This window comes from Pseudorasbora parva, chromosome 5, assembly GCF_024679245.1.
Source record: "Pseudorasbora parva isolate DD20220531a chromosome 5, ASM2467924v1, whole genome shotgun sequence".
NCBI lineage: Eukaryota > Metazoa > Chordata > Actinopteri > Cypriniformes > Gobionidae > Pseudorasbora > Pseudorasbora parva.
In genome coordinates, this window is record NC_090176.1 from 15,063,266 (window position 1) to 15,078,513 (window position 15,248).

A 15,248-nucleotide genomic window follows, 5' to 3' on the forward strand; every position below is an offset into this window, starting at 1 on the left:
AAACGGATGAACTAAAATGTATTCCATGAAAAATAATTGCGTGCTTTAGAGGCCCAGCACAAACCTTTGTGTGTTCTGGTGTCCTGATGCCCCAGAGAGAGAACATCCTCTCTCATCCATGACTTTCCAATATTCAAAGTTGACTACAACCCAGACTAGAAATGTAATATGCCAATGTACACACAGCACATCACACAATATCTCATATCACACGTTCTCTCTCTCTCTCTCGCTCTCTCTCACACACACATACATGAGAGGTGGTACAAAGAAGAATAGGTTAAACATGTCACAAAAATACATCACTTGACATGTCTAACATCTAACTATCGGGGGGCATGACCTAAGCATGACCCTGATTTGGATGTAGTGCTTTTGTGGAGGCAAGCAGTCTTCAACTAGACGACAAACGATGCCATTGTGGTACAAGCAAGCTGTGGCCAAGGGGAGGCTGTTCTACACGAGCCAAAGCTTGTTTATCCAACCCCGTGGCAGGAAATGAGGGAGAGGGATTGTGAACATACTGGGAGAGGGGTCACCTTCAAATTTTAAGAGCCAAAATAAATAAAATTATATGGTGCAATGTGGTGATTATATAATGCTCATAACTTAGCACAGTATAGCATGGCTGACTACCTCAAAGCCTGCTTTGACTTTTCTACAAAGTTTACAGAACGTCTCACAGGAATGAATAAGACATTTCTGTGAAAAGTGTGATTTAACCCTGTAAAGCCTGACATATGAAATAATACTCTATATTAATAAAAATCTTTTATGGATATAATTATTGGACTTTTAGAATAAAATATGGTTACACTATTTTAAGATGAGTTACATTGACCTTTGAGTACTAAGCAATAATAATGAATACATATACTTAATATAGAGTTACAGTTAGGTTTAGGGTTAGTAGTTACTTGTAATTATGCATAATTTACGTTTTTTAGTAAATTAATTAATGTGTTACAACAAGTTTGTCAAATCCAAATAAAGTGTTACCTAAAATATTTATTAGAAAATACATTTAAAAATAAGTGTGCATGTGCTTTTTTATTGAATATCGTATTTGAGGATTTTACATCAGTATTTTATGGCTCAAGGAGGAACCTTTTGTATTACAAAAATATGGTACAGTTGCTGATATTTATGACCAAACTGTTAAATGAAATTCTGATAGCTAGTAGTTTAAAATCAATAAGATATTCATAATAGTGTTAAAAAAAAAAAAAAAAAAAAAACATTTACAAACTATCAATCAAATGACAGAAAGCATGTAGTAGATTGTGTTCAACCTATGAAATGTGAAACAAGGTTTTTACATTGCAGTTTTACATTGAAGTCCTCATTAAATTAAAATGGACCTTATTTTCTTTATTAGGAAACATTACTGGTCTTAAGGTGAACAATTCATCCATGCAAGTTAATAAAAATAATTAATTGTTCACCGTGGTAATCTTTAATCAAAATCTGGAAAGTAACTTCCGGTTTGGAATGCCTCCTTTTTCAATGATGTCAGTTTGACGGCTTGGGTTTGAATATCCTTAACCACTTCCCTCCAACCGCTAGTCTGCTATGAGAGATGGAGAGGAGGTGCACTGAAGTAAAACCCTGCACTCTTTCAATATTCCATTTTACTTGTAAATACGTCACAGCACTGAAATAAAATCAGTTGCAACTTCCGGTTCACTGGTACTTTAAAGAAATTATTTCAAACACAAGAGTTCATCTAACTCCATGCGTGAAAAAATGAAGGTCAATTGTAAAGTCAAGATGTGAAGTCATTGCAGCAACCCTGAGAAACCAAGGAAAGTCAAAGCAAGAATGTAAACAATGAGAAAACCAAATACTGGTTGAGGCCAAGTTCACAACATACCATAGTTCTTGACATGTAACAAATACAAATTATAAATCCAGTCCACACAGGGCAAAATATAATACTTTAATATTTGGAAGTCGGCACAGATTAAGTCCTGTGTGTTTTGTTTAAATGCAGGAGAGGGTTTTAAAAGTTACTAAGCAGTCAATGATTTTAATATTTATAATTTATCAGTTACATATTTACATATTAAAAATGGATATAGTGGATATCAATGAAAAAAGCCGATCAAACTGCTATGTGGATTAACACTATTACAACTGACTGACTTAACTGGCTGACCAAAGAAGTTTAAACACTTGTGTGCATTCAGATTCATATCTATTGATGATGACGGAGGAGAGGTGATTTAGTTATTACACAACCTGAGCCAGAACAAACAGTGCAGAGCCAACATATTCAGACTCTCATGCAACTCTCATGCAATCCCATAGAAGGTACTTTCCAGTTGTAAAGGAAGCATTTCCCTCAACTTTATCCCTATGGCCACATAATACTCTAGATCTTTTTTTTTTTTTTTTTTTTGGTACACTTATTCAGCTTTGGATTGTAGGCAGTGAATATTGCAGGGAAAGAGGCTGTAAGCTTTGTTTTTCACTGCCAAAGGATGAGGGTGGGTGGCTGCATTCACATGAGAAGCTTCACACTCTACTCAAGAGCATGTCTGCCAACGCAAAGTCCAGAGTTCATCTCTCTCTGTGTGAAAAGCCACCACTGATAACAATAACCAGGATGACACACTCAAATGTCCATGTAAATGTTAAAACCTATTTTCCAGCACTTGTTATACAATATTACCTGTAAGCGTGTGTGGGATGAGCAACAATGAACAAGAGTCACTTGCAGCTTGCAGCAAACTGTGCTTAAGTGATAGTGAAGAAAATTATTTGAATTAAATGAAGAAAGAGCCTTAGGTCAATGTTCTTTTTCTGTCCTTTACAATGGCTGCTTATCAGATTGTAAACTGTGACCTTGGTAAGATCTTGGCTAAATACAAAGGCAGATTGGGTGATGTTAGCAATCATTTATGTATGAAATATACCTTAGAACTCATGATTGACTGGGCGATTAATATTCCTTACGACATCCTCACAAACTAAAATCACACCACCACACAAACCCAAGCAATTTACATTTCACAGTGTAGGTAGAAACCCAGTAAAGGGATTCTGGGAAAGCAAACAACTGTAGCAGCTCTGTAAACAGCAGAGGTAGCTGAACATTTCCTTATTGTCTACATCCGTATGCAAGCAGCTGAAGCGGCAAAATGTGGTACTAGATATTCCACATGTATTGCCAAATTGCTGCTATGATAATTGTATAGTATCCATTTTGTATAAAATAGTAAAAAAAATAATAAATAAAATCAGCATTTTTTTCAATGCTGCTTTGAATCTAATGCACTTTGACTATAATTGAAAAAGATGAAAAGGCAGACAGCAGTTAACACCAGACTAAAATGATCAGAGATCTTTTAAAAAGATTTCAGTTGCCCATGTCATACCATTCTAACACTGGGATACTGGGATCCGCAGAGTGGAAGGTGCTACACACAGAAAAGGCACCAGGCTTGGTGAACTTTCTAAACTTGTATCTCTCATTAGTTCTTTGTGATTGCTCATTATACAACCTCTTTAGGCAGCAGTTTCAGCGGGTTTGTGCCAGTCTAGAGTTTAGGAATAGGCATGATGAGAGAAGCAGACATCTGGCCCACACCCTGGATGAAACCTGCCTCCTGCTTCCCATATGTGTGCGAGATGTGGCAGTGAGAGACTAAGCCAAACAAAAGTCTCCAGCACATACAGCATTCCCCACTTTGTGGGGATGGTCATGATCTGCTATTAATGATGATGATGATGCCTGATTCTAGGTTGAAATAATTATTTAATTTTAAATCAATACTGTAATTGATTGATACATCTCCACTACATCTCTTTCTCTGCTTGTAAAGATAGTCATATAAAGAGACACACCCCACACTACAGAAGGTTAATGTTATAGTACATAGATAATCAACACAAAATTAAAAATACACAAATTACATGTACACCCATCCCTGGCCTACAAGTAGGAGTAAAGTAACTGTATAATATCAGCCTGAACTGCCAGACCGCCCTAACTAAAAGGTGCAACATGGCACAACCCAAATATGAGTTATTCTTAGGGAAACAAGAAAAGTATTCTAAAATGGTCTTTCAAAAGCACTAGAAGGTAGAACTATTTAGAGCCTCTGAATAAAACTGCAGTGTTTTCTTCAAGTAAAGGTCCTCTGATCAGGATTTTTGGGGCTGCTCAATTACCAGTCACAAGAAGCAGTATTGGCTGATAGCTTAACAAATACAGCATGTTTACTGTATACATAAAATTCCAACTAAATCTAACAAAGAGCATCGAGTGATTTTCTTATTGTCTTTTGTTGTTGGTTTAACATTAATTAATGACAAGACGGCAGCAGGAACTGTCACTTTAAGACCGAAAGGACAGATCCAATATACTGTTACACATGCAACTTATTTCCCAATATGTTCATTTAAAACACAACTAACAGAGTTCAAAGAATGCTCACCAAGCCGGGCATGTGTGTATATTCACAAATACGAAAATCAAATAAATGTTTTCTTTGCTTCTCCGTGTTCCACATCACCTGATCGGCTTTATTAGAGAACATGATCAAATTATAAACAAAGCTATTATTGGCCGTCCGATCAATCAGAGCAGCCTTATCTTCAAGTATGAGCTTCATTATCTCATTATATCCTACAATATGACCTATAAATATATTGTATATGATACTCAAATACAAATGCAAAATATGTTAAATTGTGATTTTTGTCCTTTTATACTTTGTCTAAATATTCTGTAAAACATGACATATAAAAAAAATGATTAGATTGATGGCTTAGTGCTCAGTGGCTTGAGAAAATCTGCCGATTTAAAAATCCCAGGTGTCTGCAGGAACACACCCTTGATGTGAGGCCCGTCTATTGCACTGGCTTCCCCCCATGGTACATTCTCTCTGCTATTGAGCAGCACTAGGGCATTGTTTGCAGAGTGCTGAGAGGTCCCATTACATCATTACATAAAATGTAATACAATCTACCCCCTGAGACACAGGGGCTCAAATCTGAGCATGACACACTGACCAAAGCCTGCATCTTCCAGAAATGAGAGGAGGATAAACACCTGCTACCAACTTTGTCATGCAGATTACTAAAAAGAGCCACTCATGGATACTGATTGGCTTATAGAGTATTTAACATCAATGTTTAATGTTCAATGTTGTGGGCAGATTTTGAGGGAAAATGTGGAATTCAGCAAAATTGACTTAAAACTGGCAATACGCATGTGGAGATTCAGTGTAGACTAATTCATAGTTCAATCAAGTGATTTTGAACACACTACAAAGGCAACAATGCAAGCAAAAACATATTTAGGATGGAAGACTTAATTATGTTTAATATACTTTGTTGTTAGCCTGTTGTTAAACTAAATGCCTTGGTACATAGAAATGCACACAAACATTAGGTAAAATAGCATTTTTTATCTGTTCAAAACTTTGTTGCCTAATGCCCAGTAGTTTGGTAAAGGGCACATGAATATCACTGCAATGCTACTTATTTTGCTCCTCTCTAATCAAATACAATTAGGCCTAATAGACTGGAACACAGCTGCAAACTCAATGCTGAGGAAGAGTGGTATTGGGTAGCAGGTGCAAGCAGGCACTCAGGAAACAGAAGACCCCAGAGGGAAGGAGAGGTCCACCTAGTCATTACATATGGGCAATGACAGTGTTTCAAAGATGTCTGGACAGACAATGCTTGTCTAAAGCATTTGGCAAAGCTTGTCTATTTAATTAAGACGATGCTGTGGTTAAGGATAAGATAATTGTTTTTTGGGATGTACTGGAATAGGGTTATGCTTGATTGTTCAAAGAATGCATTATTTTTTAACATTTTACATTATTGCAGCACCTCTTTTTCCAGTCTGTCTCAATCATTCAGCTTTCGAACTGGCAGCAATATTCTGCTATTTAAACCAGTGAAACCAGTATTACTGGTGTTGTCACACCTCCATTAAACAGTGGGAAAATTTCCTCAATCACATCCCGACACCCTAGTCAGGTTTGATCCCATTAACTTAGAAGAACACAGCAAAATCATACAGACTACTTTTAAACTATCAGTATATGGAAAAAGCTGTGTTCTAAGGTTGTACCAGAATATTCAAATATTTGAATGTGTTGGTTCAATGGGTTGGTATTTGATTTTCAAACTTGTAAATTTTTTTATTTTTGCGCACACCTGGCACCCCCGAAAAGGTTCTTACTCACACACCAAAAAAAAAAAAAAAACGCTATAAAAATAAAGGTGACTTGACTTTCAAAGGTGACCTACTCTATTTTGATCTCTGCTGTAGACATCAGTGTTTATATCCGAACTATATATTCAAAATACAAACTTCTGTGAACCAGTACAACAACAAATGCTCTCTCTGGGTCAACAGCAGCAGCAAATCAATGTTCTGATCTGAATGTTCTGCTGTGATCATGATTGTCAAAGGTTTTTTAGATATCAAATCGTTTTTATTTAGGAGTAAGAAAGTGTGGATGTCTGAATCGAGATGTTCCTGAGAACACTTTCAGGCCAGATTTAGAAAACAATTCTGCTTAGTAAAGCTAAAAAGCTAAATGTGCTGAACACATGTGACAACATTCTGCATGAACCTCAGACAGTTATGTCATAAAGACCATTGGAGGGACAGTTCCCCCTCAAAAAAGATGAGCATTCTGAACACAGACAACCTCATTCACAGTCTGATTCCACTGAAATGCTCTTTCCAAACACAGATGACCACTAAGCCAAAGTTAGCAGAGAAGAGTTTGGGAGGGAGAGGTGACACCGGGGCTCTTGAACCGTGTGGTTGCCAGAATGAAGCGTTGCACACTCACTCTGGGTCATTACTAAAACCATCCCAACACCAAAGTTCAAGCTCACATTCCAGCGGTCGGATAAGATCCAAAGCAGAGTATTTCCAAACATCCTATCAAATACAATTTCAGCTTTCTGATAATATACATTATTTACCTCCACATGCATGGATTTTTTCTCAAGCAGATGTTTTTTATGAGGGTAACTGTCAGTTATAGTCTGCTAAGTGCATGAATGTGTGTAAATTTTTATCATCATCATCATTACAATATCAATGTTTGGTATAACTTATACCAAACATTGATATTGTAATGATGATGATGATAAAAATTTACACACATTCATGCACTTAGCAGACTTTATTCAAAGTGACTTACAATAGAGGAGCTCAAGCAATGGTCACAGATTCAACAATATTCGTAATTAACAATGCCACGTTTACAGGAAACAAATTAGAGCAGAAAAGAAATGCTGATTTTTTTAAATTATTATTTATTACTAAAACATATACAAATTAAATTACTCATAGTTCGATTTGTATGACCTTTTTAGAGTCACATTGCAGAATTATACACCGTAAACACACATTTTATGTAACCACAAATCTTTATTTTGAATTATTCGCAATTAATCGTTTACAGCCCTACTTTTTAGGTTTTTCAGGTACAGAAATTGAATAAACTAATCAAATGTAAAATAACCCTGTACTTCACTGTATAAATGAAATTTTAAAAATTATAAACCGTTAAATATATTTAAAAATGCTACAAAGACACTTCTGTGAACATTTTTGAGATAAGACAAATCATTTAACAATTCATTAAAACAGGACTTGAAAACATGAATCAAAATACAAAGCAAATCAATATCAATGCCATATGCACAATGTTGCTTAAATTAGATTTATAATTTTGTTGTATATGTAAATTTAACAATAATACAGCAAAATCATAAACCGATCCAATTCAAAATATAGCTAATCATGAAATTACAGATTTGGAGTTCACGTCCTGCTCCATTCTCCTCTCTGATCCATCAGATCGCTCTGTAAATTAAACCTCTTTTGAGGGAACATAGCTCTCGTTAGTATATAGAGGCAATCAGCAGATGTTTGTCACCTCTATTGAGCGTCTCTGAGCACACTACCATTTGCGGTGATTAGGGAGCATGGTGGTCTTAGCAACTTTATGGTTTCAATGGATCTGACCACCACTGAAGCTCAGCTACAAGTTCCTGCAAACCCCTAATGTTAAGAAAACCGCTAGAGATAATAACTTTACAATTGATTAGTTAACTTAGAGATTTCTTGCAACTGGACACCGTGGGCATGAGCCCTCAATGGCCCCATCTGCACAGTCAAAAACACTGTCCAAAAACATTTTGTAGTTCTACATAAATCAAAATCAGCAATGATAATGTGGTCTTAACAAAGAGGAGTCTTAAAAATCTTAAGTCACAAAAGTGGATGAGAGCTTAGCAGGATAAGCTGACTTTAGCTACTTTAATTACTGCTCTACTTAAAGCAGTCATGCTAACACTTTACAAATGCAAAGGTTTTTAAGCATGTGCAGGTTTGAATCACCAGAAACAGAATGGAAGCTGAAAAACCAGGTTAGCTAATACATTTCCCAGTTTAACATGTATACACTTCTTTGTAAGTGTATACATTTAATGCTATTAGCAGAACCATGGAGACAATGGAGTTCATTTTTGCAAGTCTTGTTCAAGTTTGGTGACACGATTGTCATCACTTTGAGCATCAGATTAACTAACCTTTTAAGTATCATATCCATGGTACCAAGACAATTTTGTGACCAGAATTTTTTATTTTTTTTACAAACCCACATTTAAGGACTTTAATGTAGATTGTGGATTAGATTCTAGAGATGTCTTAATCCTGTTTTTCTTTCATTTCATTAGATTCTTCAGCTAACAGAATGCCCTTTCAAGCTGCTAAGTTTGTACTTGCCATTGGAAACGATCATTCACCTTTGACAAAGTGCCCTGAACTCTAGGTTGGCAAGTGATATATTTTAGATTTTAGCTAAATAAACTTGTTTGTGCATGATTAGATGAAGATCTTAGGGTTTACATAGCACAGCGGAGGAAGAGCAATCATATCCCATACAGTATCACTATACAGCAAATACACTCAAAAATAACAATAATAACCCTAACAGTCAAGAATAGCTGTTAAAATTGACAAAAGTTATCCACAAAGTGACCTCTTTGTCGATAAGTAAAGATGATTAGGGAAAGATAACTTCCAACCCTTGTCAGTCTCACGTTGCAAAAGGTCTATCTTAATAACCCTAAGCAGATGGCCTGACTTGGAGATTAAGATATAATTATGAAGTCTTTTACAAAGACCTCACTTGGAGAACCTCTGTTTTTTTTAGAGAGACCTAATTAAAAGAGACCTTAATCCAGACCTCTCATCCAAGATAAGAATGATTCTAAGGACTAAAACATGCACTATGCCCAGGGTGTCCAGTCCTGCTCCTTGAGGGCCAATGTGCTGAAGAGTTTAGCCCCAACTTGCCTGGAAGTTTCTTGGGTTCGATCTGCAATCACTCCCTACACCTCACTAATATAGTCCACTAAATAAGGGTGTCCAGTTTGGCTTCTTTGTCCTTAAGAGTTTAGCCCAAACTTACCCAGCAAACCTGCCTTGAAGTACCAGTAATATAGTCCACTGAATGAGCAAATGAAAACCTATGAGCAAATCAGTGTAGAAAAGTGTACTAGAAGTGTTTTGCAGGTAGTGCAAAAATGCTAGTGCTTAGGTATACTAGCTGTTAGCAGTTAAGTGTACATCGGTTGTACACTTGATATTTAGATGCATTATTGGATTTAATGAGGGTACTCTATAATATCCACCATGGTTTCAGATAATACTACAAATGGCTGTCCCCTAAAATAGGCTACGCTCAGACTGGAGGCAAACATGACCCAAATTCGATTTTTCACATGTGCTCACATGTGAGTCAGATCTGTTTTTTTTTCTTTTTCTCATGACAGTGTGAACAGTACAAACCATATGGAATCTAATCTTTTCAATTCCAATTTGTTCCACTTTTACATGTGGTACTAAATCTGATAAAAGTTAGAGGTTTTGCAATGCGAACGCAATCTTGAACTATTATATCGGAATTCATGCAACGTCACGTCACTGTCTAGAGCAACATTCGTCACAACTGAGCTGTGCTCATGGGAGTAACTTTAAAGATTTTAAAATGTCCAATGTTATCAAGAGTTGCGAAAGGTAGTCAGTGAAGGACAGTGATGTGTCAGAGCTCACAAGCATTAGAGTGATAGCTATATATACAAAACATAAAGGGTAGTATCATAGTTTAAAAATTGCTCTTTTTTGCATCCTCGTCTATTGCCTGCGCATAAATTTGCTGGCTTCCACAGCAACTCACAATATAAATAAACACACTTATACAATAATGTGAACAGCTATACAAAAAAAAGAAGAAAAAAAAAACATTTGGATTGGAACAATAAATCAAAATTGAGCACCAAGGCTTGCAGTATGAACATAGCCATATGTCTGAATGCCCCCAAAACTATATACCTATACACCTTTCCACAAGTTAAAGTCTGGCTATATGACACTAAACTCTTCATAATATTCCAGAAAATGATAAAACAAGCACAGACTTGACAAAAACGTACCCAAAAGCTTGAAAGCAGTTTGAGCGTAGGGGCTCTGGGCCATCGCACTACTTCCCCTGCCTGACTGCTGTTTACAGGGGTGATGAGGTGATGATCATAAAAACAGCAACGGTTTGCACTGTTAACAGAACCGGTTACAGCCCATTGTCCCAGAAGGCCTGAATGCATGAGCCCTGGAGGCCTGTAAACCCAGACCCATCTAAGAGGTCTGCTTCTCAGGCATGACAGGAAAAGCAGCTGCCCTGGAATGAGCTCAGAGCCTGGCTTCAGATCAGAGGAGCATCGACCCTGACATCACTGTAACAGTGCGAAGACTAAAACAATATGGAAGCATCTTAGACTGAAAGAGAACTTACATTCCACAGAAAATATTTACTTAAAGCCGGTGAACATGATGAGCCCAGAAACAGAAGAGAGATCAATTTAGAAACATGAGGAGAGCAAACAGGCGGAAGTATCAATAGACCATAAAAAAATAAAAACGCATTGAGAAAGAAAATACAGCTGTACAGCTGTTTATTTTAACTTTTCCAGGGGAGTGAATAGAATGAGTAAAAAATGCAATTCCATTCTCAATGGAGCAGCAATTCCATTCTCAATAGCTCTTTTTTTGATGTTTTTAGGAGGGTAAGTATGCATCTGCCGATCAAACAAAGCGGACTGCTTTGTTTTGATTTGGCAGTCCGGTCAGGCGGCTGGCAGCCCTCTAGAGAGACAGATGGTCATTAGCTGGAGCAGGACATTGAGCACCCCCTCCCCCGGCAGCAGGGCTGGACATCATGTCTAAGGGGTCGAGTGGATATAGTACAGTACAGAATAGTTTATGCACAACTACTCCACACAAGCACTTCTGTAAACATGACACCGCTGGGGGACCTTCACATTATTATTGATTAAAGTGCTTTATAAAAGCTGCATGGCTTTTCCAACCTAAATGTTAAAATAGGCAATAGCATATTAATAGCTACTACATTTTCTGCTAAATATAGAATATTAGCTCAAACTTAGGGCTGGACAATATGACACGATTCATTTAACATTTTACCTTGTTTATGATTTATAAACGATTATTTAGCTTTTCGCTTTTTTCTTGCCCTCATTGGCTGACAAGTTTCGTATTGCTAATATGCTCAACTATTAAAGGTGGGGTATTTTTTCTTTTCAAACGAAACAGTGCATTTCTTATCTTTGTCATTTTTAAATAATTGAAGGAAATTAACTTTGATGTTCGCTTAAGAAAGCCTGCACCTTGAACCGGGACTCAAACCTTGTGCTGAGCTATGACATTTCATGGCGCTGCCCATAGTTTTTCTATAGAAAGAGTTTGTAACAAATTGAAAAATAGTGCACGTTGTATGGGCAATTTTTATGACACTGCTTTGTCCATTCTGGAGCATTGTAATTGTTGAATTTCTAAGCTACTTTAGTGATTAATCACAGGACAGCGTTGACAATGAGTTTCTGTGCCATCTTCACACAATGTGTGAGCTACTGTCTGAGTAGTACTCTATGAGTGTTTATGTGCCACAATATATCAGTGCGTTAAAATAATGATACACATCCACTGGTCTAAAATCACTTGAATGTTCAAACTGGCAAGCCTTAAAACACATACAATTGACTAAGTTTAATGAAGATGCAAGTGAAAGTGATCAGGCTTCAGGACTTGCACGTTGTCAAAGACTTGACACCACTAGGCTCGCTGTCACAGAAAACAGCTTGTGTGCAGTGATGATCTATGTTTTATATATTATTGCTCTTGAATGAAAGCAAATCGAATTTTCAAACTAGCAAGAATTGACAAACTTTCTTGAGGATGCAAGCAAAGGGGATCTTTCTTTATGTGTGTTGAATCTGTATTTGAGTTTGCCTCCATGCCGCTGACTGGATGGGGCAGAGTCAAGTGACTACAAACTAATTTTGTGTAACCGTACAACACAGAGTGTTCAATGGATGAGAAGGATTCTAAACTCACATGTGTGGACTGAGCTCATAGAAGTTCCTGTTGCGATACTCCTCCACCTTTTCTGCTGTGTAGATGGGCAGGGACTTGTAGGGGTTCATTGAGATCACCACACTGCCAATGTATGTCTGTGGAGGATGGTAAAAGAAGTAATGAATCACTGATCAACAAACAAGCTAATATAAAAAAAAAAATGTATGATACGAATAGAGAGAACATAACTAGTTATATATTCAATATAAAGTATACAGACTAATTTTGGTACCCAAGTGTTGTCACCGCACACTGTATATGCACCGTCAAGCCAGTCACAATGAAAATTTTCATATTGTGCCTATTATGAAAATTATGGTAATTGTACATTGTCACTTGTACTGGTGAAAACCCTAAAATGTCACTCTATTTATACTTGTCAAATCTAGTTCATCCCCTGCTGTGAGACAGACATAAGCAAGTGCATTTTCTGCCTCATTCTGTTGTAGTAAGAGTGGTGGCAACAGTGTAGGGGAGAAAAGCTACATTATGCCTCCGTCTGCATGATCCAGATGGGAATTCCTGGGTATTGTTCAGACAGGCGGGGGGCCCGCAAGCAACCGAACAAGAGAATACAAACAAAAAATGTTCGGCATCCCAGGAAATTTCAACAACACAGGGTGGTCAAAAGTGGCCAGTATGGACAACAGTGTCTGAACTCTGAAGTAGTCAATTTCAGAAGACTCATTCTAAAACATTGAATAATGTATTTTAGCTACTCTTTAAGTCTTTCTTTCCTTCTTTCTACAACAAATTTAACTCATGTTAAAAGCAAATCTCAAACATCTGAGAGACCTCAGAACAATGTCTGTTTCTTGCAGCCGTCTTCAACCTTTCATTACAGTAAGTGTTTCATGAGGCTTGCAGATGGAGAATTAGACCTCTCCCCATGGCAACACAGCCTATTGTCAAGGTGTTTGCAATGCCTGATATGTAAAAAAACGAAATAAAAGAAAAATAACAAAAAGGATATCAATACAAGCACAGATATTGTGACTTGACCAAACTTTTGAATTGTAGTCTGACTTATACTTGATTTGAGTGGAGCACATGGGTAATTGATACCTATTTCAGTATGATTCTTCTTTTACACAAACAGAACAAGATTGGCATCTCTCAGTTTTATGAGGAATATAATAGCATCCTCCCCTTCCCAGATGGATTTAAACACTTTCAACATGGACAAAAGAGATGTGACAACTATCTGTGCATTAGAACAGGACTAGGCCAGTCTAAATTCAATTGCCATCAATCAAACAAAACAAACAAAAATTGTTCGGAATCCCAAGAAGTTTCAACAACACACTGTAATCAAAAGTGGACACCAGTGTCTGAACTCTGAAGTAATCAATTTCAGAAGACTCATACAAAAACATTGACTAATTTATTTTAGCTTCTCTTTAAGTCTTTTTTCCTTCTTTCTACAAACAATTTTCAACTCATGATGTTAAAAGCAAATCTCAAACATCTGAGGGATCTCAGAACAATGTCTGTTTCTTGCTGCCGACTTCAACCTTTCATTTCAGTAAGTGTTTTATGAGGCTTGCAGATTTAGAACTAGACCTCTCCCCATGGCAACACAGCCTATTGTCAAGGTGTGTGGAGCACACATAGATAATTGATACCTATTTCAGTATGATTCTTCTTTTACACAAACAGAACAAGATTGGCATCTCTCAGTTTTATGAGGAATATGATAGCATCCTCCCCTTCCCAGATGGATTTAAATACTTTAAACAAAAGTGACATCAGGCTATCTGCGCATTAGAACAGGACTAGGCCGGTCTAAATTCATTTTGCCCTCAAATGCATCTAAAGCCTAGTTTCCACCAAAATTACCCGAAACAATTTTTCCCAGGAACTTTTTCACCCCAGAGTGGTTGCTCTCTGCGTTTCCATTGCATTCTAAAGTACCATGAAGATTAGTTTGGTGATGTATCCCCGCTGGATTTTGTCCTCCGCATATAAACATATACGTTTGTTGCACTTGTACCATAGCGGATTCTGCGAGCAAAAAACCCCTGAATACTTCTCCAGAGAGGAATCCTTTTATTTTTAATATTTAAAAATGTTTGTGTGCTGCTGTGCAACCCGGTTTGTGTGTAATAAGCAGAATGTACCCATGCTGTGTACCCACCTATTGGTGCATATTACTAACGTGCCCTTTATATAGTCAATGCTGTAGTATTTTTTATTAGACCAAGTTTTTATTGGTCAATCGCAAAGTCGTTTTCAGTTGCCTTAAAGCAATGCCCCTGAACACAGCTTGTTTTCAAACCAGCACAACCATGGGCGAACAGATGGGCACGAGTGCATTTGCAATTTAAACAATGTGGCACTGGATGTGAAAACGATAACTGCGTCGGGCTGAAACAAGCAAAAAACACTTTGTGCCACATTGTGCCGGTGATTGGGCACTAAAATGTACAAATACTTCCATTATTACATTTGTTCTTTCTTGCAGCCAATTATACAGACCAAAGTTTAATGACATCAATGAATACCAGGACCTTTGTTTCATAATTCAGCTCTTATTGCCTGCGGTATCTAAAAAAATCCCATCCTAATTGTTTTTTTGATTAGATAAGGAGATAACTCTTGTGATTTCCTTTGTAAAGTTATTATTGGTGAAATGTAAGTGATATGATGGAGAGTGATGTAAGCTTCTTGGCATTTACATAGCTGACACAAAGTGGAGACACTCCTTGAAAATTCATTAACCGTGCAATATAAGCTTAAAAGGAAAAATTCACCCATAAATGTCATT

At 37.0% G+C, this 15,248-nt stretch overlaps 1 protein-coding gene across 5 annotated transcripts in view; it reads right to left on the minus strand.

Moving 5' to 3' along the window:
* Positions 1–15,248, minus strand: part of myo1b (myosin IB) — a 103,622-nt gene that overhangs the window by 71,804 nt on the left and 16,570 nt on the right. For all 5 annotated transcript variants that reach the window (XM_067443287.1, XM_067443288.1, XM_067443286.1 and 2 more), the window contains exon 3: positions 12,461–12,576. In XM_067443287.1, coding sequence (XP_067299388.1) covers positions 12,461–12,576 — 116 coding nt within the window. The remainder of the gene's footprint in view (positions 1–12,460; positions 12,577–15,248) is intronic.